The 25,948-nt window shown below is 41.2% G+C and overlaps 1 protein-coding gene and 1 long non-coding RNA gene across 3 annotated transcripts in view; both read right to left on the bottom strand.

Annotated features, from left to right (window-relative positions):
- LOC116036818 overlaps positions 1-25,948 on the bottom strand; it is a 397,754-nt gene that overhangs the window by 244,850 nt on the left and 126,956 nt on the right. The window lies entirely within an intron of this gene.
- Positions 1-25,948, bottom strand: part of LOC116036815 (protein jagged-2-like) — a 69,880-nt gene that overhangs the window by 21,681 nt on the left and 22,251 nt on the right. The window contains exons 4-10 of one of the 2 annotated variants that reach the window (XM_031280482.2): positions 14,742-14,996; positions 12,919-12,979; positions 5,357-5,487; positions 3,594-3,713; positions 3,349-3,462; positions 2,345-2,458; positions 652-765 (exon numbers count right to left, since the gene is read on the bottom strand). In XM_031280482.2, coding sequence (XP_031136342.1) covers positions 652-765; positions 2,345-2,458; positions 3,349-3,462; positions 3,594-3,713; positions 5,357-5,487; positions 12,919-12,979; positions 14,742-14,996 — 909 coding nt within the window. The remainder of the gene's footprint in view (positions 1-651; positions 766-2,344; positions 2,459-3,348; positions 3,463-3,593; positions 3,714-5,356; positions 5,488-12,918; positions 12,980-14,741; positions 14,997-25,948) is intronic. The other variant, XM_035994508.1, reaches the window with a different exon arrangement.

Genomic DNA, 25,948 nt, shown 5'->3' on the forward strand with positions numbered 1-25,948 from the left:
AGTAAAACATGTTTCTGTGGCGAGATTAATGAGTACTTACAACTTTAGCGTCAGGTAATATTTAAACAAGAAAAAGTCCATGGGTCTTAGTCATTAGCATGCTATCAAAGCCCAATGGGAGCTGTACAATATTTATTACCACTGTACTACATAGTAGAATTAAAAAAAACTTGCCATTTTAAACAAGAAAAAGCACAGATTATTTTGCTAGCATTCAGCTACAACATATGAGTAGCCATTAGCTTGTTGTCAAAGCCTTATGGGAGCGGCAATAACATATTTTCTGTACATAAGATAAACTACTGTACTAGATAGTGTATTAGGCAAAAAAAGGCTGCGATTATTTTTGCTAGCATTGCCAGCAACAACTGGCCATTAGCGTGCTGTCAAAGCCTAAGGGAAGCTGTAGCTGGATGGTTGTAGTGGTTGTCGTGGTTAAATTGATTGAAATTGATTCAATTGATTACTGTTCAGTATAATAATATATTGTAATGTATCTTCGAATATGGACACAGAAACATTTTAGAACGACTGATAAATGAATGAGAAGCGAGAAGGAGCTAGTAGAACAGAAGCTAGCCAGCGAGGAGAACAGGCTACAGGCAAATGGAAAGAGGCTGGAGGCTAATAAGTAGCTGGATTGATACTAACTGGTGTCACAGTTCTGGCCAACCCATCCACGAAAGCAGGCACAGTGATATCCACCAATCAAGTTTTTGCAAGAGTAAGCATTGAGGCAAGGCTTCCCCGCACACTCATTAACGTCTGCAAAATGGAGACGAGAGACAGAAAGAGAATGAATGAGAGAGCTGAGAACCTGCTGAGAAGCCCCGTCACCAAGCGTTTCTTCATGTCGTACAACACACTGAAATCACGGCTGAAGATTATAGGTCTTTTCTGAACTCTAACTACCTACTGTTTGTTGTTATGTCTGTAACGTTGCTGGTTTTATATGCCGGCTACAAAACCTTCCAACTACGGCCTCCGTTACAGAAATGTTTCATAATGACTGTTTTGAAAAGAGGTGCAATGCTTGCATGATATTTAAGTTTTAAAGGGTGCATCAATAAAGGACATGAAAACTTATTTTGCAGCTCAATAATTGTTTTTTTTCAAGTCCTTCTTTTGTTTCTCCTCATTAGCAAAACCAATCCAAAACAATGTGGAACATTTAGATCTCTTAATATGCATATTTAAGCCTTTCTGTTAATGTGACCAGATTCATTTACGTAACTTGGTACCATGTAGTCAGATTCATGACATTTATGGGTAAATGACTCAGGGGTCTTTTTCAAACATGTCAAATTGCCAGAACATTTACAGGGTGAAGTTCATGTCTGACAGGGTTTCCATCTCCCCCACTGCTCTATTCCCCCACCCCTCCCACTCAGGGTTAATGTCATTCTATTGCATTCCCTAAGTGGTCAGTTTCAGAGGCAGCTATCGCCGCGCCCACCACGCTGCCGCACTCACTATAAACCGACACAGTGCATTAATACTACTCCCAGGAGGTAGGCGGCACCTGTTGGTCTGCTGAAACTAAACACCCCCAACCCATTCCCAAAAACCCAACCTCCCCCCACTACCACTGCCCCTCCTCCTCACCCCGCTCTCTTCCAGGTACCACCCCGCTCTCTGAAAAGGGGAAGTGCTCAGAGAAGAACAGAATCCGTAACACAAACCGAAGCATTTTGGTTGCTTCCCGCGCGTGTTTACAGGTTATAAAGCGTTTCGGTCGGAGGGGGTGAGGGCTCCGCTATATCGTGGCGTTGCTTCACCGTAGCGTACATACAACCCTGTTACGCCCAGTCTGGAGCCAAACATAACCCCCTGCAGGAGTATATTTTGTCCCAAGGCTAGCAGTTGCCAGGCGAGAGGTTATTTTTAGCTTTACTCAAGTCACCTGGCTCCACACACACACACACACACACACACACACACACACACACACACACACACACACACACACACACTCATTTGAAATCACTGACCCTCCTGCAGTAACACTACTAGTTAAACGACACGGCAGATAAACAAACGCCCAGATATGCTGTAACTATGCAAGCAAATGGGATTCCTGGAATGAATTCGGACACATGGCATTCACTGTAGGTGCAACACACAGAAACACACCAGCTTTATCACAGCAAAACATCATCCAACATGCAACAATGTGTTGAATCAGGATTACACAAAATATATACATTTAAAACATTTTTTCCCTTAAAAATGTTGCGAATCAAATCGGACAATTTGCCCCGTGATATTTTACAATCATCAGATGCAAAGCATCTCATGTTATCTTTGATCACAGCATATTAGTCAATCCCTCAGTGAGACGTACCTATCTGGCAGGTCTTGCCCGTCCACTGTGGAGGGCAGAGACATTCGAAGCCGTTCTCCATGTCCATGCAGGTTCCGCCCTGAGCACAGGGGCTGGAGGCACACTCATCTGTGTCTGAAATACATACCAGACAGATGTTGAAGCCTTTATCACTTAAGAAAAACTCATACTCCAGCTACCACGGGTGACACTGAGTTAGGTTTGCATACTCAATCAGTCTCTTCGGAAGGTATCCAGCTGGTTCTCTTTAAGTCGCAACATTTAAACTGGTAAAATTAGCCTGTTTAGTTTTGTTATGGTTACACTTTACTTGAAGGTATCTACATAAGAGTGACATGACTGTCATGAACGTTTTTGTCATAACAAGTTAGGGTTAGGGTTAGAGTTAGGGTTCAGTGTCATGTGTTCATGACAGTGTCATGTCACTCTTATGTAGATACAGTACCTTCAAGTAAAGTGTTACCTTTGTTCCTAACTTGCGAAATACTGTAACTTCCGAAAAATTTATGTTTTTAAATGGGTTGAGTTATGTGGACTGAAATGCTGAATGTATGTTTTTAAGTAATGACCCCAGGAAGATTAGCTGTGCTTGAGGGCACAGCTAATTAGGATCCTCTAATAAACTAAACTAACTTCAATCATAAAACCACTCATAGAAAAAATGCTGTAAACTACATACTGCCAGGAATAAAAATCAGGTGGAATAATACTAAATCCTGTCATTTAATAAAAAAAAGTAACTTTATTTTTTTTGATAAAAAACATCACATTTAAAGAAATTACTCCTAAAAAATATCCGAACAAGTTGTTCAAATCCCCAAACTTCCAGAAAATAACTTCTGAGGAAAGAACCTCAACGTTCTGACCTTAGTGTGATTATAAGGGATTAGAAGTGAAAAAGACCTAGTTTAACTCCAAACAGAAGCACAAAGCTCCTGACGCGGAGCATCGAGAGGTGACACATAACAGAACAGAAGATGCTAGATCTCATTGCCCCCCCTCACCTTTAGCACAGGTCGGCCCGGACCAGCCTGCTGGACAGTGACACTCAAAGCCTGATGGGACTTCATGGCACGTTCCCCCGCTGGCACAGGGGTTGGAAACACAGGCGTGCTCCGCTAGAGAGAGAAAAAAAAAAGTAGGAATGGTCATACATCTTCCATCAGCTCCTCAGAACTTTGCCCTGAGCGTGGTGCAGAAACCTGGATTTGGGAGCTGGGTTTTTTTCTTCTTTTCTTTAGAGACTCACCGATCTCGCAGTTCTTTCCAGAGTAGCCGTCTGGACAGGCGCAGTTATACTCGTCTGGCTCTGTGTTCATACACGTGCCTCCGTTCTTACAGGGTCGGTTGGTCCCACAGTAGTTGAGGTCTGCACAGCAAAGAACACTGATGTGACCCACTCTGTGTGCGTCGATGTCACACACACAGTTAACAAATTACACCCAACCAGGGTTTTTCCTGGCTCAGAATGGGCCTACAATGGGGGGGACTACAAAAGGCAGTAAGGATGATCGGTCCGCCTACAGTAAAGGCAATGAGTTTTTTTTTTTTTTTTTTTTAAATAATATTATAAAACTGAGATTAGCTCTCATATTCAAGGTTATGTTCTGCTTGTTTAACGGTTGTTTGGTAACTTGCTCTTGAACACATTTGGGGGGGGGGGCAAAAATTCCTTTATGCAGGAAAAACCCTGACATCTTGCCACAGTGACATTTAGGGCAGAAGATACCAGACCGCTAAGTGATGGAACAATTGTTGTGTATAAAATCTTATCTGACAAAAACATAATTGAAATGCTTTTACTTCTCATTATGCTGCAGCTCTGTGTTTAACAGCTGTACATAATAACTTGCTGTTAGAGGCTCCATTTCATTTTTTCCCCCTCCCAAATCATATGATTGTGGGTTACAAGGAACACAACGTAGGAACATATATATATATATATATATACATATACATATACATATATATATATATATATATATATACATATACATACACATATATATACATATATATATATATATATATATATATATATATATACACACATATACATATACATACATATATATATATATATATATATTTTACAGAAAAAAGTAATTTCTATTTTAGTGTTCTGCATTTGGACCAATAACACTGTGTCCTCCTGCCACTCATGAGAGGTTTAAAGGAGCAGTCGGGTGTTCTTGCATGTTCTAGCCCATATACTGGAAATCAAAAAATACTTCACAGTAACTGCACAACATTGCTTTCCATTCCACAGCATGACATTCAAATGGCAAACTCTTGAAAATAGATTGAGTTGTGAAATCTATCACAGTGAGTATCAAGTCTTCATTCATTTTAAACAAGGTGACTAACATCTTGCACAATATTCAACATCAATACAACCCCAGCAAGTTTCTGCTTAATGCTTTTAGGACTGCATGGAAAAACAATGGAAACCAATATCTGTTAGTCTTTGAAATATACACAACAAATCATTTTAATGCCCAAAATTAACTTCTAGAATTATCCAAATGACCTGAAGAAAGGCCATTTTAGACGAGAGGTCAAATGTTATCAGGAATCTGAAGCCAGTCCAGTTGCCTTTGACTTTTTGCACTTGCAGCTTCCATGTCCATCAGTTTGTACAGAGCTTGGCAAAAAGGCTTTCTCTTTTTCTGCCCCCTCAACCTGGAATACACTGCAGCAGGATCTAAAACTGTCCAGCTTGTTCCCACTAGAGGATTTGAAAACTTTAAATTAAGGGCACTAGAAAAAACATTTTTGGAATCTTGCTTTAGTGTTTTAGGTCTACTTGGTACTTTCGTTTAAATCTTGTATATAGTAAATCTTGTGTATACTATTGTAATCTGTTTGTCTCTCTGTAACCCAAACAGGTCTTTCTTGAGAATGAAACCCTGTGTCTCAATGAAATTACCTGTATAGATAAAGGTTAAATAAAAAAGATATCCAAAAGATAGATATGGAAACATTGTGCAGCAGAAAAAAAAGAGATCTGACCTTTGTCACAGAGCAGACCGCCCCAGTTCTTCTCACAGGTGCACTGCCAGGGCTCGTTGCAGGTACCGTGAACACAGCCGGGATACGGCAGGCACTCGTCACAGAGCGGGCCCTGCCAGCCGTAGTTACACCTGCAACACATCGCACATTCAGATTCAGATGCAGAAAACTTTATTGTCTCTCATGATGGAAAAATCATCTTAGACGTGGCCTCAACATACCGTGCAAAAACAAAACTGGGACAGTAAACGTACACTCGGACAGTAAACATGCAAAGCTTATAAATTAATTTACACTGTAAAAAAATACAATGTATGTGTGCAAAGTGACATAGTGTTTGTGTGTGTCATTACTTTTTTTTATTGAAGATGTTAATGGCAGTGGCAATGAAGGAGTTTGTAAGTGTTTTTCTTGGCTAGAGGGACAGTTAGTATATATCAGGGATATATACTATATACCTGGGAGGAATACTGGTATTTCAATGTACTTCTTTCCTTCTTTTAGGTTTGTCCTCAACTAAAGAAATTCTTATTCGATGGTATGAGACTCAGCCTCATACCATTTTTTATTGACTAGTCGATAAGTTGTTTTAATTGACAGATCTGTAAAAGTGAGTTTCCCCACAAAGAATCACGCAAAAGCCCCACTTTGGTTTACCAGAGATGTACTCATAAGTTTCTTGGAAATCATTCAGCATGGAAAAAACATAGAAAATGACTAATCGACTAAACAAATCTTAGTCGACTAACCGCTATTTTTCACGGGGCGCATCTGCACTGCGTTCCGGAGGCTTTCTGAGACGCTCCTGGTGTGGTATGGCGCATGGCGGAACAAAGCACAGACGCGCCCAGTGGAGAATCGGAGTAAGAGGGGGAAGCACTACCTTCTTTCCTATCTTAATTCCTTTCTTCTTTCTTTCTGGAAGTGATCTGAAACCCCAAACTAGAGATGGGAGGATATACTTTCCCCGTAACAGCAAAACAAGGTATACACAGGTATATTTTACCAAAATGTAAATGCTTAATTACTTGAAATGAAGTAATTATTTCCACTGTTTTAATGTTGCTTTTACATCAGTGAAATACTTGAATGCTTATGCAGAAATAAGTGTCTCTTATTTCACTGACAATGTGTTCTAGTTTACAGCTCCAGCCTGAGGGCATATCACGCACACAGATGCACTTAATAACGCAGCGGGAGTCGGCCATGAAAAACAGTGATAGTTATGTAGTGATAATAGACAAGTTAATACTTTTACAATGTGTGAAAACACAGAGGAGCGCTCAATGTCGGGGCAGCATGCCAGTGAAACATCCCCCGATAATCATGAAGAATCCATGCAGGACATGTGGAGTAGAAATGTCCAGAGAACACAGGAGAGTTGATTGAGTCGCAGCCGAATGTCACAGCAGTAAACGGCCGACAGAACGTCTTCATCAAGGTGGATGACATGTTTGCTGCAGCTCCTAATCTTAGAACACACAGTTCCAGGGGACATTCCTGAGCAAAGAGAATATGTGTGTGTGTGTGTGTGCGCGCACAATATATCTTTTTTTCTTTTTTTATCATCATCGCGATATCAACTTGTGTAATAAACACATCGCTAAAGGCTGCGACATGTCGCGACAGACACTGAGATTTATTTTGTGTTAGTTGAAAGAAAATATCGGTAGAAAACTGCACTTTTACTTTTTATATTCAATTCAGTGTTCAATATGTTCAATAAAAGACTGTTGGAAATGATTTCCTTTCGTTTGTTTTTAATTCAACAAGCAATTTGTTGTATTTTAGCAGAATACAGAAAGCAGCAGAAATTCAGAACTGAGTACACTAATATATTTAGTTATCGCAAGTAATATCGCATATTTTCCTCATATCGTGCAGCCCTAGTGTGTGTGTGTGTGTGTGTGTGTGTGTGTGTGTGTGTGTGGCGCGTTCGTCCCCTATTATGCAGCTAACATCACATGCAAGCATTCAGGTTCATATTTTACTGTATTTTTCATTTTTGAGTGTTGCCGTGAGTAACTTTGCAAAAAAAAAACAGCTTTCGTATCAACTGATTTCTTTCCTTAATTGAACCCTAACAACTTGTTTTTAATTGATTTCTTTTCAGTAAAAATGGACTCAAATCTGCTTTGAATATTCAAACGTGTTTTCAGTAGATGTCAACTCGTCTGTATCTTGAAATGACAAATAATAAGGCATGTCCTTGCACTACAATCAAGGAAAATGAAGCTTTTTAAAAATACTGCAAACAGGCTGCAGTAGAGTATTATTCTCACTTTTTTATATGAAATAGGGCTGCAGTTAAAACGTATTGTAATCATTGATTCATGTCTATTATTTTCATTTATCTATGAATCTTTTTTTTTTTTTTAATGTCACAAGGTATGTGAAATATGTCCATCGCATGTCCCAAGATCCCAAGTATCTCCCAACATCTTTAAATTGCTTGTTTTATCCAATAACACGCTAAGCACTCCCTAAAAGACAAACATGACTTCCTAAGAAGCTTTTTTTGTTACAGTTGTGTCGTGTCGCGTGTCTTCTCTCGGACCTCTGTCTGTGTCGCCAGCTCGGTGGAGGTCAGACTTGGAATGAGCGGAACGAGGGGTTTGTGGAGCGAGGGGTTAGTCCTCTCGAAGGGGAGGCCAGCGTAGGGTTAGCTAATCTGTTGGTTTATGGCAGCACTCTGTTATTCCAAGGCCAGTGCTAACCTTGCCCCACCTGTCCTGTCATTTCTTCGTCGGGGCTATTTTGGGGAGCAACCCACGGCCAACACCCCCCCACCCACCACTGTGCCACCACTCCGGCTCACAAACACTTCAAAATGGACGCCGACCAAACACTCCCAGCAGCAGTATAGTGTTCTGCAGTACGCTGGGAAGCCTGGGACAGTGGCAGACTGGAGGCTGGCTTTTGAATGTCAGTCCTGTTTTTTTTTTGGAATCAACTAATATGTGTCTATTCATCCAAATTGCATACAACGACATATTTCAATAATCTCTACTGTTTTCTGTTAGTGCAGATGGCTTTACTTTTTTTTTTTTTTTTTTTTTTTTATTTGGGACCTTTAATCACCTATCACACTATATATGAGCTAGAAAAGTCTACAGTATATGGGTAGTTCATTTATGAGACACTCATGAACAAAGAGTCACATGATAAAAAAGGACCAAGGTTTGCTTATGTGAAAGCATGCACGACAAGTTTTTGTGTCATGCACAATTTGTAAGCTGAAATGCCTTTAACTGCATGCACGACCGCAACAACTTTAATCCGCTTTCGCTCGGTGAGGTATGTGCATATATATGTGTGTGTGTGTGTGTGTGCATGTGTGTGTGTTTGACAGTGCTGTGTATTGTTTACTACAGTATGTGGTGTTGTCCGGCACTGCGGTCTGGGGCGGCGGTGCCCTGCACACTGTCAGCCGTGCAGCAGCGGTAGCAGTGTGGACAGTCTGTCTGGCTGCAGTGTGGGAGAGCAGGGAAACGGTTTGCGAGCAGCCACAGGCCAAGGGTGGCATTACCCACAAGCCCCGTCGCCGGGCTGCTGCCTTCCCATCAATGGAAGGGGGGGCCAGCCGGAGACGAAAATATCCAGCCTGCCCACAAACCCCCGCTCCGCTCCCCGCAGACAAACCACACCCAGAGGACGGGCCGGCAGGGCAGAGGTAGAGGGGCCCGTGTGTGTCTGTGTGTGTCTCTGTGTGTGAGGGACCGCTGAATTATTTACAGGCAAGCCTCGCGCCCAAAATCCAGCGGACGGACTTAGCCCGCTGTTGCCTAGCTACATGTTTAGTAGTGTCACATGAGGGAGCGTAGGTTGTGAATGCGCTGTGTGTAAGAAACAAGATACCAAACACACATTTTTCATTTTCCTCAGCCAGGCTGTTTCTCTCTCTTTCATTTTCTCTGTGTTTAACCCCTTCAGTCTATTTCTCTTTTGCTCTCTTTCACTTTCTCTGACATTACATTAACCCTAATGTGTTTAGTCTATGTCATTGTATTGTTTACCTAAAGAATAACTCAGGGTTAGTACAACTTGGGTCTTAATTTTGTAGTTTTGGACATCAGCTCTGACATCTTTTTATATTTGGTTAGAAACAAGCTCAGTGGTTTGAGAAAATAATTGCAGCTTGAAGGTATAGTTTAATTCAATTCAATTCAATTTTATTTATAGTTAGATAGTTATAGTTTAGATCTTTTAAAGTGTGGTTGTATGAGCTACTTCTCCATAGTCACTGTGTTAGTTACAGTAGATGGGGGTCGGCACGCCCCCAGTTTGGAGAATCAGGCAGGAGTACCGACACAGAAGATAAGCAATGTCCTGCTGTGGACGGGGGCAGCAGATAAACACATTTTAGACATCTAAACAAACTGTGACTTTTGGTGATACCAGTATCAGAAAAGCCTCTGATGCTGCCTAAAATGCTGGTATCAGAATCGGAAAGTACCGGGGTTTGAGCACCGATCCGATACCACCGAATTTAGCCCCGAAGAAAATCTACTTTAAAGTAGTTTATTTTTGTTCTTTTCTGTTATGACTGACTGTCAAACTGGATAGCAAAAGAAAGTTATGTGGTGTTTATTGTTTGTGTTTGTTCATGTTTTACAAAGGGTTTAACTACAATGATAGCAATCATATCACATACATACGGGTTTAGTAGAATACTGCTGTTAAAACATAATAATATATATGTATTAACACAGTGGTATCGGATCGGAACTCGGTATCAGCCGTTAAGCAAGTTCAGGTATCGGAATCGGTATCAAGAAGCAAAAAATGGTATCGGACCATCTCTAGTCAAAAGTCACCCAGTAACACTAACTAACTAACTAACCGATGGAGGCAGCGGTAGAGCAGCAACTCCTGTGTTCTGTGAGGTAAAATGACTTTTTGTCAAAGAGTCTGGTGGCTTCAAAGAGAGCAGAGATAACAGCTTTAGTTCCCCGTCGTAAAGGGCTGTCTGACAGTAAGGTAAAGCGCTGAAAATACTCTAAATATAGCGTCCACTTAAACTGATATCAATGTTTGTAGGTGTCTTAAATGTGTTTAGCTGCTGCTCCTGTCCACAGCAGGACATTGCTTATCTTCCGTGTCGGTACTCCTGCCTGATTCTCCAAACTGGGGGAGGGCCGACCGCCATCTACTGTACTGTACAGTAACATGTATTTTTGATTTTTTTGTATGTCTACATTTGTGTTTGACTTTGGTTGTGTTTTTTTTTTATTTATATAAGGCGTTACAGGTTTCTACCACACCCTCACATGTATTTTTGTATTTCTTCAATGTCATTTTTTTATGTTCTGTGAAACAAATAAACTAAACTACTGGAGCTAACACACTGACTATGGAGAAGTAGCTCATACAACCACACTGAACAAACATCTGAACTATCCCTTTAAGGTCCACTTGCTAGCTTTTTTCTGAAACTTTTGACAGATTCACATCCAATGCAAACAGACACACTGCTGTAGGTTAAGGTGTTACAGTCAACTGTTGGCTGAAGTTTCATACATATGATGATGATGACAGCTCAGCCATCTCCATGAAAACTGTCAAAACTCCATTGACTGATGATGACTATAAAATGGAGTTAAAAGCTAAAAAATAGTAGCTTGTAAGTGGACATTGAATATAAGATTATTTTGTCAACAGCTATTTCTAAAGGTTAAGAGTGAAATTTGATTTTCCTGACTAGTTATATTATCCAAAGTCTCGCTTTGGCCCTTTGGACCCTCCTCCAAAGGGCTCTGAAGCAGGGTCTGGCTACTCAACATAGCATTCAGGGATAGGAGAAAAACGTGCTCTGGTTTAATGGCATTTCTTTAAACCAATCAGAATTGTCATGGGCGGTGCTAAACTCCGCACAGAGCCGCTGCAAAATAGTCGTGTAACAGAAAACTCAGATTGGACAGATAGTCTAGCTAGCTGTCTGGATTTACCCTGCAGAGATCTGAGGAGCAGTTAACCATAGTCCAACCAAGCTTAACCAAATTTCCTGCAGCACCGGAGCAATCCTGTAAGTGGAACGCGAAGGATATAGACTATATAATCCATAACTTTGCTTAAAATCTGCTTAAATTTGGCCCGACGTGAAACCCATCGGAAAAAGGTTATCGTGATTCATTTGCATTCTCTCATTCTTATTGTGTGAAATGTTTTTATGGTGTTATGGTTTTATTTCTGGCTGCTAACTAGCTTCTACGCTAACAGCTGCACATTTACACTGATGATGTCAATGTGTCGAATGTGATTATCTCACATAAATCAACAACAAAAGAGCCTTTATTCTCTCTGTATCCATCTTCTAGTTGGATGGATGATGATCGTCTTCCTGTTTCTCAGCACTGTGTGTGTGTGTGTGTGTGTGTGTGTGTGTGTGTGTGTGCCACTGATTGCGATGAATCTCCAAATCACATGTTGAGGCACATTCCAGGGTGTTCCTCTCTCTTACAATCCTCCGGCCATTTTTCAATGAGAAATGTCAGCTTTATTCTTCCTTTTTTGTTTTACGAGATCTTAACTAAATCAAACCTGTCTCAGTATAAATCCCTCCTCTCTGCCCCTTTCCTCTCCTACCATTTCCAACAAATACTTGTCACTGTGAGTCTGTGTGTGTGTGTGTGGCTTTTTAAAGCTCACGCGCTCCACTGTGTCTAAATGTACAGTCAAGCTCCACATGTAATCAAATCTAAATGCCTCTCCTGTTCACATAACTGCTACAACAAACGCCTTGTCAGCCTTTTTTTCTTTCTTTTTTTAAATGCTCATAGTCCACAGTGCAGCCATATTACTGTCATGTAACTGGACTGTTCTCCCTGTGTTGTGGACACAATTTGACAGTATTTGTCTAACTCCGCTCAATATACTATATGAGAAGCCTTTCTTTCCTCCTGTTTCTACCCGTTTGTTATTATCTGCCAGCTGCAATCTCCACTAATCAGTTATTTCGCGGCGAGTTCTTTGCGACACCAGAGAAGACATATAAACACATAAATAAAGTGTTATTTCGTGCTGTCAGTCACCGCACCTGGTTGGAATTCATGTGATGAGTATAATTAATTTACACAGTATGTGTTCACTTTCGGAACAGGGTTAGGCGTTTAGCCTGTGAATGTTTCTATTCTTGAATATTGAAAGTATTAAAAGTTGTCAGTTTAGCCCCGCCCACCCCCGCTGATAATTGGGAGGAATCAGGCGAGTGCCAGCCATAACAAGACCCAGGATAGGAAGAGGTAATGTGGGCTGCAGACATGACATTAGAGGGGGGGGGGTGTGTGTGCTTTAGAAACAGGAAGCAGAACAATGGCTTCAGGATCAGAATGGAGCTGAGGGATGGAGGTGGAGGGATGGGGGGGCACTTCACAGAACTATGATGGGGGGGGGGTTTAAGACTGCTTGGTATGTTATCAACAACCCACGCCCCCCCCTCACCATTCTGTTGTGTCACCACTGTTATCCTCATTAAACTCTTTCCTTTCAGACAGGAGCATATTTTACATCACTTGACAGCCGCACTGTAAGGTGAACAGACAATAGAAACCGGGGCCACTCACTTGCATTCCCCCGGCACGCTGCACGTCCCATGCTGCAGGCTGCATCCTTGTTTGCAGATGGCTTTGGGGAGAGGAAAGAGAAAGTGGCCAGTTAGTGTTAGTTCCAGAATCATAAGTTTTTTTATCAGCATGTTTAATCCCCATATCATGCATCAAATCATTTCTAAAGGTGTCGTCCAGCTCCTTTGTTTTGCAGATGGTCGAATCGTTAAAATCTCATTTCCTGTGTTTTCTTGTTTGTGAAAAGGCAGAGAACCTGTGCTGCGGTAACAATGGATGGCAAAGTTGTTGCCGGGAAAAATTAAAGGGAATGACGAGGGTTTCCAAAACATTCTTTGAATTCTTGCGAACTGACACTTGACATGAACTTCAATGAACTTCCAAATATTTTCTGAAAAGGGCAGTAAAGGAGGAAAAATCTGAGGAAGCTTAGTCTTTTAAAACCTACTTTGGGACATTTATTTGAACCCTCTTTTAAAAATATTTGCAGCACAAGAACTTTGTAGTTTCATTGTGTTTTGCTTTCCTACTTAATTGGAGAAAATCTGTCACATAACACTCGCATTTCATTTGCTTTTTTTCCCCTCCACTTTTCACTTAATTTTTTGTTTAAAAAAAAAAAAAAAGGTCTGCACTGTCAGTCTGACAAGTACCGAGCCCTAATAGTACTAATACAATAAAGTGAGCTATGAAAAGATCAGTAGAAGAGTATAATAAATACAGTTTTACAGATTTATTTTATCATCTTATTAGAAGGAAAGGAAAAAATTTACCAATTAACTGAAGGTTTCGGTATGACAGCGTATAAGGGCCATTTTAGATCAAACAAATAAAAATAATTACGAAGCCGTAAAGTTGTGAGATTTTTTCTCGTGAATTTATGACTTTAGTAATCTCGAAGAAAAAACCCTGAATATAACCCCATTCCGCGGCTCCATATTGTTATTTCTTTTTAATACAATGGCCCTAATACGCCATTGTGTTGAGGTAACTGTATAAAGCTTCATAGTTTTACAATCTATTCCAATTATAATGGCTATTTGTAATTGGTAACAGATCTGCTAGATTAAAAAAAAAAATAAGATAACAGTTTATTGTGCATAGGCACGGAAATGTGTCAAGCTCCAACAATTAAAAAAACTACAACTATAACATGAAGACAAAAGTTAAAAACATATCAGGCATCATTAAAACAGGGTTTCTGCAGGTTTCAACCAGTCAAATTTAAGACTTTTTAAATAATAATCATAATAATAAGTTTATTTGATATTGCACCTTTTACAGACAAAGTCATGATAAAGACCTTTTTAAGACCTTTATGAATGAAATGAAGACTTATATCACAACATGAAAGCACAACGAAATGCAGAGTCACAAAAGTACTTGCAAAGTAAATAAAATGATTAAAATTGAATTTAAAAGTGACACGGAGTAATAATGATCTGTACACATATAGCAAATTATATTTGGACTAGCGAAAGAAAGAACTACACAGAATTTAAAAAAAATTACATTTCAATGAGCATTAGAGGCAGCGTTGCATGGACATAGAAAAATTAAAGACCTGTTTGAAATTGTTTAAGACCTAGAACACAATACTTTTGTGAATTTATGACTTTTTAAGGCCTAAATTTTGTTTTTTAAATTTTAAGACCCAGTGGAAACCCTGTTAAAAACATTAAAAAATGTATATGATGGGCGCCCAGCCCTGTAAGAGTGGTCATAAATAGTAATCAATTTATAAATATATGGGGGGGAAACTGTTCTGCCCTCCTGTGCTGATTAAGCAAAGATATTGACAAATGATCGGTGTCTTCCCGTACCTAATTTGCAGTCGGGTCCGGCCCAGCCTTCCATGCAGCCTCTGTTCCCCAGCTGGTCGCACACGTAATGGCCGAAGTAGTCGTCGCGGGGACGGCACACTTTGTTGCACTTGCTGCCGTAGTAGTTTTCGTCGCAGCGCACGCGGATGGTGTACTCCAGGCTGGCGGTCAAGCTTTTATACTCCACCGTCTGCTTCTCCTCCCCGGGGTTGATCATCCCTTTGTGGATGCTGCGCTCAATCAGCAGCTCATCATCTGGTAAAGAAGACAAACCAAATCAATGTTAAAGCACTGACACTGCTGACTTCTTCACGGGGCATTCAGACCAAAAAAAAGCGATCCTCAGCGATTTTCCACAGGGTGGTAGGGCAGGGGGCGTGTCAATGAAACGGCCTATTTGTGTGACGTCCTGTTGTGTTCCTACCCCCCCCCCGCCACCCCCTACAAAGCACAAGTAGACTTTATATTTCACAATTACTGTTTTGCATCAGATCGTTTATAGATAACCACAGCGCTGTGGAGGAGGATGTAGCTAGTCCACAGAGCGTTCCGGGATGGGAGAAAAACGCTCTGGTTTATTGGCATTTCTTTAAACCAATTACAATCTTCTTGGGTGGAGCTAAGCGCAGAACAGAGCTACGGTGCCTCTGCAAAATAGCCTCGGGAAGGAACTTGTTTTGGTGGAACGTGTGTGCTATTAAAAGTTGTTTTAGTCGTGCAACAGAAAACTCAGATTGGACAGATAGTCTAGCTAGCTGTCTGGATTTACCCTGCAGAGATCTGAGGAGCAGGTAACCATAGTCCTCAGAAATCCACCAGAGTTTAGAACGCCAACACAAAGAAAGCGGAAGGTACCGGACATCTGGTGGAATTTCAGGCAGCACCGGAGCATTGTTGGAGAAGTGGAACGTCGTGGATATAGACTAAGCGAGACATAGCGAGTGCTTTGTTGTTGCAGGAAACATTCAGCTGTTACACAAACTCCTATGCAGTTCAGTGCTTGTCTTTCGTTTTGTACCCTCATTTTAAAACTTTCTTGTGGCAGCGATAGAGGCAGTGAAGTTTTCTTGTTTCCTGTACGGGATTCTCACACCGCCTCAAAACACAGCTCAAAACACACCAACAAGTCTGATCCATGCTTACATGACTGGCCACCACAGGGTGACGTGTGGTTTTGTTTCTCCAAAAGTTGAGTCGGTCTCAACTTTTTTGGGTGTGCCCCCCTGCGGCAACCCCCCCGTCGCAGCTTAAATGCACTACCCCCATTCAAAATGAATAGAAAGACCTGCGTTTCTGCCGGACCGTCGGACAGCCAGACGCAGGCTGTCTGAACGCAGCCTCACTCAGAGAGGTTTACTGAACATTCAACTGACTCATCGACTACTTTTCAGTACTACAGAAAGAAAGAGAAACACTCAACGGGTCAAGTAATTGGGTCAGTTAGATAGGAAAGCCTAAACAACAAAAAAATCTGAATGACATTCCAAGGAGCTAGGGCTTGTTCCGGTTATGGCATTTGACCCCACAACCCGGTGTTTTAGTGAGATAAGACGGTCCATGAGGCTTCGAAGAATGCCTGTTGTTAGCACACATCAGAAGTAAAGGTGTAACCTCCCCTCAAACATCACTCTCTTCCAGTAAGAATGTGGAAGAAGAGAAAAAAAGAGGAAAAAAGGGGGAAAGAATAAGAACACGAAGCGAGCACAAACAGAGGTTGTAGGAGCAAGATCTGCGAGGGCTTGATAACCCAAACGCTTTTTCACTTTTCCTGCTTGGGTGAAATACTCCCCCCCCTCCAGCTTCCCCCCTCTCAGGATATCCAGCCCCGACTCCATCGGAGCCAGGCCGGAAATAATAAGAGACGCGGAACAGACGAGGAAGGGCGACATAGGAAAGGCCCTTTAGCTTGTTCTCAAGGAACAGTGACCCAGCATGCTTTGCTGCTGTGGCCTGGATGAGACGGAGCTGGAAGAGCTCATTCTCAGTGGTGTTGTCCTCTGTTGGGGGGGGGGGGGGGGTTTAAAGGCTGCATTACAGTAAAGTGATGTCATTTTCTTAACTTACCAGACTGTTCTAACTGTTCTATGACTTACCTTTACCCACTGAGTCATTATATCCACATTGCTGATGATTATTTATCAAAAATCTCATTGTGTCAATATTTTGTAAAAGCACCAATAGTCAACCCTACATTATTGCTGCTATATCGACATAGATGTATTTGGTCAAAAATACCGTGACATTTGATATTTTTAAGTAATCCAACCGGTTTTTGAATTGTTTATTTAGTTTAAGAATTTTCTTAACCCATACCTGGGAGAATGTGTAATTTCTTCCTTTAAAAGTAAGTAAGTAAAACAGTCTCACTTAAGCTTAACATTCAGATGAACGGTTTCAGAATTAACTCTAACAATGAATTCTGCACTAATGCTTAAACCTTTATTTATTTAAAAAAAAAAAAAAAAAAAGTATTTTATTTATTATATATATTTCATAACTAAACTGCTGGACTGGAGCCTAGTCACTTGCAGCTAGTAACTGGTTTGGATTTGCTGCATTTTCCTCCACGTGGGACGAGATGGGATACATTTTTTCACTTCTAATTTCTTTGTTTTTACAAATTGACTTTTTATTGTTTCTGACATCTAAAGTCTTTAAATTCTTTTGTCTTCAGTGTGTCAACTGCGCCATTTAACACACATTCCTTTGTATATTCGAATATCGTCGCAACTGCTGAAGTCTGACACTAGGAAAAGAATCCATTTTCACGCCGTCCTGATTTACTGAGTCTCTCTGCGAGTTAACACACTGCCACACATTCCAGTCCCACACCCACCACCTGAAACACTCACTGCTGTTCATCTCCAGCAATTAGATATAAAAATATAGACCAATCATGGGCTCTCTCTGTGCTGGAGGAGACACGCTAAGAGAGGCCGTTGTTACTAGGGAGAGCAGCAGAGAGTGGGCCATATGAAACCAGCTTATATAAACAAGCTTCAGATCGGAGCAGCTGATCGTGTCCAGAGCAACATAATTGTCTGCGTGATGAGATTCTTCATTTTAGAAAACAAAGTGTGACTGCTTTCTACAAAGATACTTTTTTTTTACTTATACATGCAACAAGCTGCTTATAACTGGAGAGTTTTGTTCGGGGGTGCTGTGGCACTTTGCTCTGACCTTTGACCTCTTTACAGCTTGTCGCTTGTAACAGTGGTGATCTTTGGACTGGAGTCAATGCTGTGTTCACAGCGCCACTTAAACTATTTCCCTTCCACTGACATCTGATGTGTGGTTTTTTTTAGAAAGACTGACGTGTGTGCTTCTAGTTCCCATCTGGACCACATGAGATATAGATACACAATCTATAAAATGTCTCAAAGTCATAATCTCGAAGATTTTCATTTCAATAATAGACTGAGGGAACACAATGGTGATTGAGCCTATGGCCCACTGATGACAGCTTTTGCTTTTGCAGTATTAAGCTATGAGCAGCTACATCAAAAAAGGGACTTTTCCTTCTCAGGTTGTTTCCTCGAAGGAGTGTTAGAGGCCTGAGGAGGTGAAAGTATCCAAACCATCACTTATCTCGGGTGTAGATAATTAATGGATGTATACCTGGATAAAATGATTGTAAAAGCAAACCTGGAATGAGAACAGTGCCAGAACGTCCCTCGCACATCAACAGTGACTCAGCGATGGTAACCTGGTTGTCAAGCACTTGTTTTGTTATATGAAGCGTCTTCCTCCAGGTGGTTCAGCTCTGCACCAACAAACTTTTACAGCCGTTCGTCATGCTCTGTTTTTTCTTAAGGCAACTCAGGGTTTCCCCCAGAAAAGTTGTTTAGCCCGGTGGTAAGGGTCTTTTTCCGGCGAGGGCCTGGCTGGGGCCAGTCATAGACTGATGGCAACATTAATGTAGAGCCCACTAGTTTCTGTTATAACCGAATCATGGACGGAATCGCAAAATTGAGAATTTAAAAAAAAGCTATAAGACAGATTCCATAGGGCCCTACATTTTGGGAGTTTAGAGCCAAAAGCAATCTCCGTGCACACAAGTGTTTTTAGCTCCATTAGAAGAACTAATCTCTGTTTAAACTAACACACCCAAACCGCATATTTCATCAACATTCTGGTATACTGGGCATAAACAGGAGGCAGCATGTATACTCCACCCGTTGCTGGTAGTTGCCATGGTAACATTAGTAGCTCAGTCTCAGAGAACGAGACCCAATCAGGCGGCGAAACATTGGCGTCAGCATCGGTGTTGCCAAAGGTCTCCGTTTGCGGCCGTTGAGACTGCAACAAAACCCCGCAGATTCCAAACCAAAATGGGTCAGAAGTGTTTTCAAATTTGAAATGCCAGAGCAGTGTGAATGTGAGGTGTAAACGTAGCAAAAGATATTCGTTTTTAAACCAAAACGTGGCAATGTAGCCTAAGTCAGTGCTAAAAGCTAACTGGAGATGTCAAAATATGACTACGTAAGTTTCCAACCGAGCCGCCCCTCTGTAACTGTAGTTTAAAAAACGTCTTAAAAATACATTAAAAAAATAATTGCCAGTGGCTTAGGCCTGGAGGGGGGCAACTTAGGCCCGGTGGGCCACCAGGTTTGCAAAACACTGGGGGAAACCCTGCAACTGTAATAAACCAATCACTGTTTCAGTCATTAAATGCTTAAAATAATAGATAAAAGAGGCTGAAATGTCCAATAAGTCCTCTCTTCTCTCTGTGGATTTGTTTTAACCTGCTTGGTGCTTCAGCTGGGTGGAGTTCAAATTATAAGGCACAAGAAATTGCACTTAATCAGCTTTCAAATGCCATCCTGTGATTGCCAAACTGTTATGACTCTTTTTATTGCTGCATACAGCTTGGCATCACACGCTCCCACTTCAGTAAAGATGCAAATGACCGAATTTTCATTGCTTGCATCAATCTTGATTATTATATGGTAAGGAGACATAAATCCGTATATGAGATACAATACTATATTCCCTACTCTGTCTGTAGCTCTTATCCCCAAGCCCACTGGTTCCTACTGACAATGTTAATCTGTAACAATAGCCCACTTTTTTTCAAGGCTCAGTGATTTTCTTTTAAACAGCTGGACACTGTAGTGTTTTATCAAACATTACTCAAACAGCAGGAAATAGTGCGTTTGTTGGGGACTATATTCAGCAGTGGATTAATCCACGTCTGGTGCTGTAGTGTGATATACAGATATACAAGCTGTGTTTGAAACCGTCCGCCCAGGTTGACAGCTGCACCGGGAGCAGGGGGCCCCGCCCCTCCCCGCGGGGAGAGAGGGCGCAGCAAGGGTTATTGAGGTAAAAGTCGCATCAAATCCGCCTTGGTTGTTCACACTGCGGCCGCATTGAAAAAAATCTGATCTGGGTCTGATTCAGGACCACATATTGAAGTGGCCTGAATATGATTTGAAGAAATCAGATCTGGGCTAGATTTGAGTGTTCACAATACTTCTGAAGAAGTCTGACCAGAAGTCGGATTTGGGCCACTTTTGCCTGCAGTCTGAACGTAGCCAGAGTGTGTTCGAATTCTCCGCGGTTAATTTCATTCCCTATATAGTTTAAACAGTGGAAATGTAACATGCAACATATATAATATACAACCTTTTACTATTCTCCTGAGGGCTCGCTTTGTTTCAGGGACCTATCAGATGTCTTTTTGTTTGAGTTTGTTTACATGATGCTGGGCACAGAAATAACCGGCGGATCTACTGACGCAACGATACTTTTAGTTTTAGTGTCCGAAATCTCCTTTGGTCGTTCCCTATATAGTTCACTATTTAATAAACACTATATAGGGCAGGGGTTTTAAAACTTATCACTCAAAGGTCCGGAATGATTGGTTATAACAAAATAACATTTAATCGACTCACTTTTAACTTTTAAGCGTCATATATTCAAGTTGAGTACTCCGTTTTCCTGGTCAACTTTTGGACCAATTTGGGTACTGTTACATGGAATTCGGTACCGATACCCAGTGGTACCTATTTTTCGAGTTTCATGCAGTAAATGTACAGCAGTATTCTCAGCTTCATGTAGTAAAAGGAAGCTTTTGTCATTTTTTTGTCGCTTTTTTTATCGCTTTTTCTGAACTTTTTTTTTTCGTGTATATGCAACATCACTAACAATTTATTGATCAATAGATAATGTATTTCTAAAATAGAAAACGTTCATAACGTGTTGTATTCTTGACACGAGATGTGGGATGGGTCCGGATTGACTTGCCGTTTGGTCTGGATGCGGACCTTAGTCCGGACTTTGAGAAGCCCTGATCTAGGGAATAGTGAGTAAGTGAATGAGGGAACGGTTTCTGACACAGCTACAGTATCAGGCTACATCACCAGACTTGTCCTTTAACCCCTGGAGTCCGATGGGGGATTCTCCAGTACAGATGTTCCACTGCTATCAGCACAATACCTGACACATAGCCAGTATGGCTACAGTATATATCTCTACCCTCCAGTGAAGCTCGACGCCTGCCAATAATCCACCGACACAGAGCCAATATCAGCTCCTGGCCCTTTCTGTTTTGTTTTGAAGCAGGCGGGGGCTTCCTGAAGCATAAACAGCCTTCACAAAGACTTGTTTTTCTCCTGAGGGCCTCTCCGAGCTGCAGCCCAGACCTGTTCACACACGGCTGCAGCAGCACAGGCCCTGTGCCCTGTTCCAGTACACAGGGCAGGAACAACTCACGCCATGTCCTCATCCCATCGTCATTATAATCATTGAATGATGCTCCCATTTTGTTGTTTGGCAGACTATATTCCTCATTAGGATGTCCTGAGCTAATCTCACAGATTGGTACTGAGGCCATCAGGCATCTTTAAATGGATCTGTATATAAAAAGCATAATTTATGTTGTTTTCACTGTAATCCATTGCACTCTCAATTTTCATCACCAATTTTCAGATGCACCTGAAACTTTTTTATGACTTGGTCAAATAAGGTGATGTCTTAACCCTAACCCTAGTCTATATCCACGACACTCCACTTCTGGGATTGCCCTGTTGCCATCGGAAATTCCGCCGGATGTCCTGTTTTATGCTGGATGTCCGTCACCTTCTGCGTTAGAATTCTAAACTCTGGTGGATTCATGAGGACTATTGTTAACGGCTCCTCAGATCTCTGCAGGGTAAATCCAGACAGCTAGCTAGACTATCTGTCAAATCTGAATGTACTTTTGAATGTACATATGTTCCCCCAAAACAAGCTCCTTCCCGAGGCTATTTTGCAGAGGCACCATTGCTCCGTCCGGCGCTTAGCACCGCCCAAGACGATTGTGATTGGTTTAAAGAAATGCCAATAAACCAGAGCATGTTTTTCTCCCATCCTGGAATGCTGTGAGGATAAAGTTGGGGTTTAGGAAATTGGGATGAGCTATTTTCACCAATTTTCAACATTTCAGATAATCAATAGTGAAGCAGCAAATCATCACATTCGTGAAAGTGGAACCATGAGAAGGATTGGCATATTTTTTGTTAATGAATGACTTAAACATTTCATTTATTGTCAATATGGTGATCAAAAGAATGTTCTGCCAATTGACAAACTGAATAAAAGACAAATCGTTTCAGTAAAAATCCTGTCCAAACCTTTCTGCCACAGCAGATACTGATGCTCTCTCCATCGGTACTGTACAACACAAATACTGGCTATGTTTTCAGAATGCTGCCATTTATCTAGCTGTCAAACTTGGTTTTACCAACTTTATTTTACTGTGGGTCCACTTTGGATGAAATGTAATCTGGATACAGCGGGGGTTTTTTTGCATTTGTTTTCGGAGTTTGTGTGCTTTTCTTTTTGTATCGTTTCTGTATTTGCAGCGCATTCGTGTATTTGCTAAATGCTGTGCATGTGTTGTCAAATGAATGAAGAGGTTTTCTTAATTTGCTTGTGTTTTGTCTATTTGCGTCTGTTTCATTAAGTTGCAGTGCGTTTGCCCCTGTCGGCCACCATACTTTCCATCTTAAACACAGAGAAAGTTTCTTTGTGTTAAGTGATACGATATTAATAAATACATAAATCAAACAACATTGTATGAGTGCATTGGAATTTTTGCAGCATTAATTTCTAGTTTGTGTGTATGAGGCATTTTATTGTATGATTGCACATTTCTGTTGTTCCGAGCCCTTGGCACTAACTCCATGCCAATCTGTCAACACATACCGTCAGCGTCATGACACACATTAATATATACCACTATTTCCCAGCATTGGCACCAATAATGTTCCAGAAATTAACTCACTCACTGTGAATGGACACTTGATCAGGACATAGCTAGATTTTTATTCGTGTGCACACCTGGCCCATAACAGATGACAACTCTCTCTCTCTCTCTAATTATGCTACAGTATCACTAACTAACAGGTTCATGCCTGCTTTCTGACGTTTGTCGAAAGTAATTCCCGAAAATGTAGGAAATCCCAAACTGAGGCAGGAACAGACGAGTGAAAGTAGATACGCAGAGCAGTAAATAACAACACTTAATGTCGCCCAAATGTCTCCTGAAATAAATCCTCCTGGCCATCACAGACAAACAGCCGTGGAGAAAATGAGCTTATTATGGAATTACTTTTATATTTTAAGCTCATCCAGTATGACTTCTCAAAGTGGCGAACAGGTAATGTTTCACTTTGACAGGACACTTGGCTGCTGCACTGACAGAATCAAATTTGTGATCACGCAATGGGAAAATACTCAGGCCAAGTGTGCAAGACGGAACACGGCGGTCGAGACGTCAGCACTTCCCCATCCCGCCCGCCTGCCTGTCACTGCCTCCCAGCCTCGGACCCTACGAGGATAAATAAAGCTTCTTTCCAGCCGCCACATCTATAGGAAGGCCTGTAACAATTATTAAATCATTGTCTAATCACAATTTTTTATGGAATCGCCGTTTCTTTGTTTTACCACAATTAATTGCTAACATTAGCTAAGGTCCTAAAGCAAGGGGGTCAAACTCATTTCAGTTCATGGGCCACATACCCCTAATTTGATCTCAAGTGGGCCAGACCAGTAAACTACTCCAGAAAGATCAGAAACTTATCTGCCACAGAGTTTCTTGTCAGCTTGATGTTGCAACGCAAGTTGCTTCTGCTACGACAGCGTTCTAAGGCCATTGTAAGAAAAAATAATAATGTTAAGGCCCCGGGAGAGAGGGTAATAGTCCGAGAAAAAAATCTGAATTTCAAAGATTAAAGTCGTAAATTTACGAAAACAGAACTCGGATATTCTCTGAGATTAAAGTACTTCTCTGCATTTTCACACTTTGCAAAGTCATCCAGGGCGGGCCATATGTTTGTCACCCCTGTCCTAAAGGGTATGACTGTTGATGGTAATTATTGATTTTGTTTAGATATGCCAAATTGTAATTACATGTGTCTTTGGTGCTTTGTTTTTCTTGATGAAAATAAATGTTCTACTGTCAATTTTATGTTAATTTGAGAAAAGAATACGTTTTTATGATAATAAAGATGCCTGTGTGTACCTGTGTTATAACATTATCTGGGTCACATAACAGTAATATAACCAAAAGATGTATTCTGCGATTCATAAAAAAAAAAAAATTGCTTGCTTGAAAAAGTAATACATAAAAATATATATTTTTTTTAATTTGACTGAAAGAGACAATTATATTGTTAATCGCAATCGTTTCTGAGACAATTCATTGTGCAGTAACTTTTGAAATTGTTACAGCTCTATATACAGGTGGCCGAGCGAGCAGAGACATGAAGAAGTGTCCCAGTGCCAGAGCTGGCATCCAGGCCGAGGCACGGCAGTCTGGATGCCAGTCTGTCACAGGGATTCAGGATAATGAAGTGGCATGCAGTAGCTGGACAGCTGTCGGGATGCTAATTAGGAGACAGACATCAGAGGAAAGAGAGGGGTGGGGGGTCTGTAATTAATGGCTTAACGATGCAATGCCCTCACAGGCTTAATATAGAGGAGAGCCGAAAAAAGCCTGAGTGATCCTGACGAGGGTGAGATATAAGCTACCTGTCAATCGTAAGTCAGATCTCTGTACAGGGAAAGTCCAAGCCTCACCTCACAAGTTTGGGTTTTTGGATGGCTGTTGATCTTCTAAGACGTCAATATGAACTTGATGTGCTCCTGTAGAGCAACAATCCCAAAACATGATTCACATCTCTCATTCCTTTGATTTTAGTCAACTGAATGCAGGTTCTTCATATCATGAGTTAGGTTGGCTGTTTGGCTGTATTCAGCTGCAGCTGCAAAGGTGTCAGTATGCTGGACACAAACGAACCAACCAAACTTAGCATTTGCTAGCTCGGCCTTGCTACCGAATCGACAATGTGACATTGTTACAGGACATAAACCAGACCCATCATAGTCTATATCGACGACGTTGCACTTCTGGGTTTGTGCCGGTGCCGCCAGAAATTAAGCCGGATGTCCGTTACCTTGGGCTTTGTTTGTGTTGGCATTCTAAACTCCGGTGGATTTCTGAGGACTAGGGTTAACTGCTCCTCAGATCTCTGCAGGGTAAATCCAGACAGCTAGCTAGACTACCTGTCCAATCTGAGTTTTCTGTTGCACAACTAAAACAACCTTTGAGGCTATTTTGCAGAGGCACTGTTGCTCTGTCCGGTGCTTAGCGCCACCCAAGACAATTGTGATTGGTTTAAAGAAATGCCAATAAACCAGAGCATGTTTTTAAGAGAGCTAACCAACGGTTGTTTTTAAATAGAAAATTGAGGAGTTTCGGGGTCAGTCAATACATTCTTGAGATGGCATATAGGGGCCTAGTAGAAAGTATTTTACAGTTTAATATAACTGCCTGGTATGGTAACCTGAATGTGAAAGATAAAAACAAGCTTTCTAAAATTGTTAATACTGCAGGGAAGGTGATTGGCAAGTCACAAAGGCAGCTTGGGGATGTATTCGATAATGCAGTACTCAGGAAGGCCAGACAGATTATCAGCAGACACTCTACACCCACTAAACTTAGAGTTTGAGCTGCTTCCATCTGGCCATAGATTCAGGGTTCCAAGGGCGAGTTGGAACATTTATAAGAGATCTTTTATTCCCAATGCCATACATGAACTCAACTTAAAATTTTAAATGTATTAGTTGTAGATCGAAACCTACCTTAACCTAATCGTCTGCATTGTTTTCCATTTCTGTTGTTGCATGTTGATGGTAGTAGTGTTGTACTGTTAACTGTG

This window comes from Sander lucioperca, chromosome 18 (assembly GCF_008315115.2).
Source record: "Sander lucioperca isolate FBNREF2018 chromosome 18, SLUC_FBN_1.2, whole genome shotgun sequence".
Classification (NCBI taxonomy): domain Eukaryota; kingdom Metazoa; phylum Chordata; class Actinopteri; order Perciformes; family Percidae; genus Sander; species Sander lucioperca.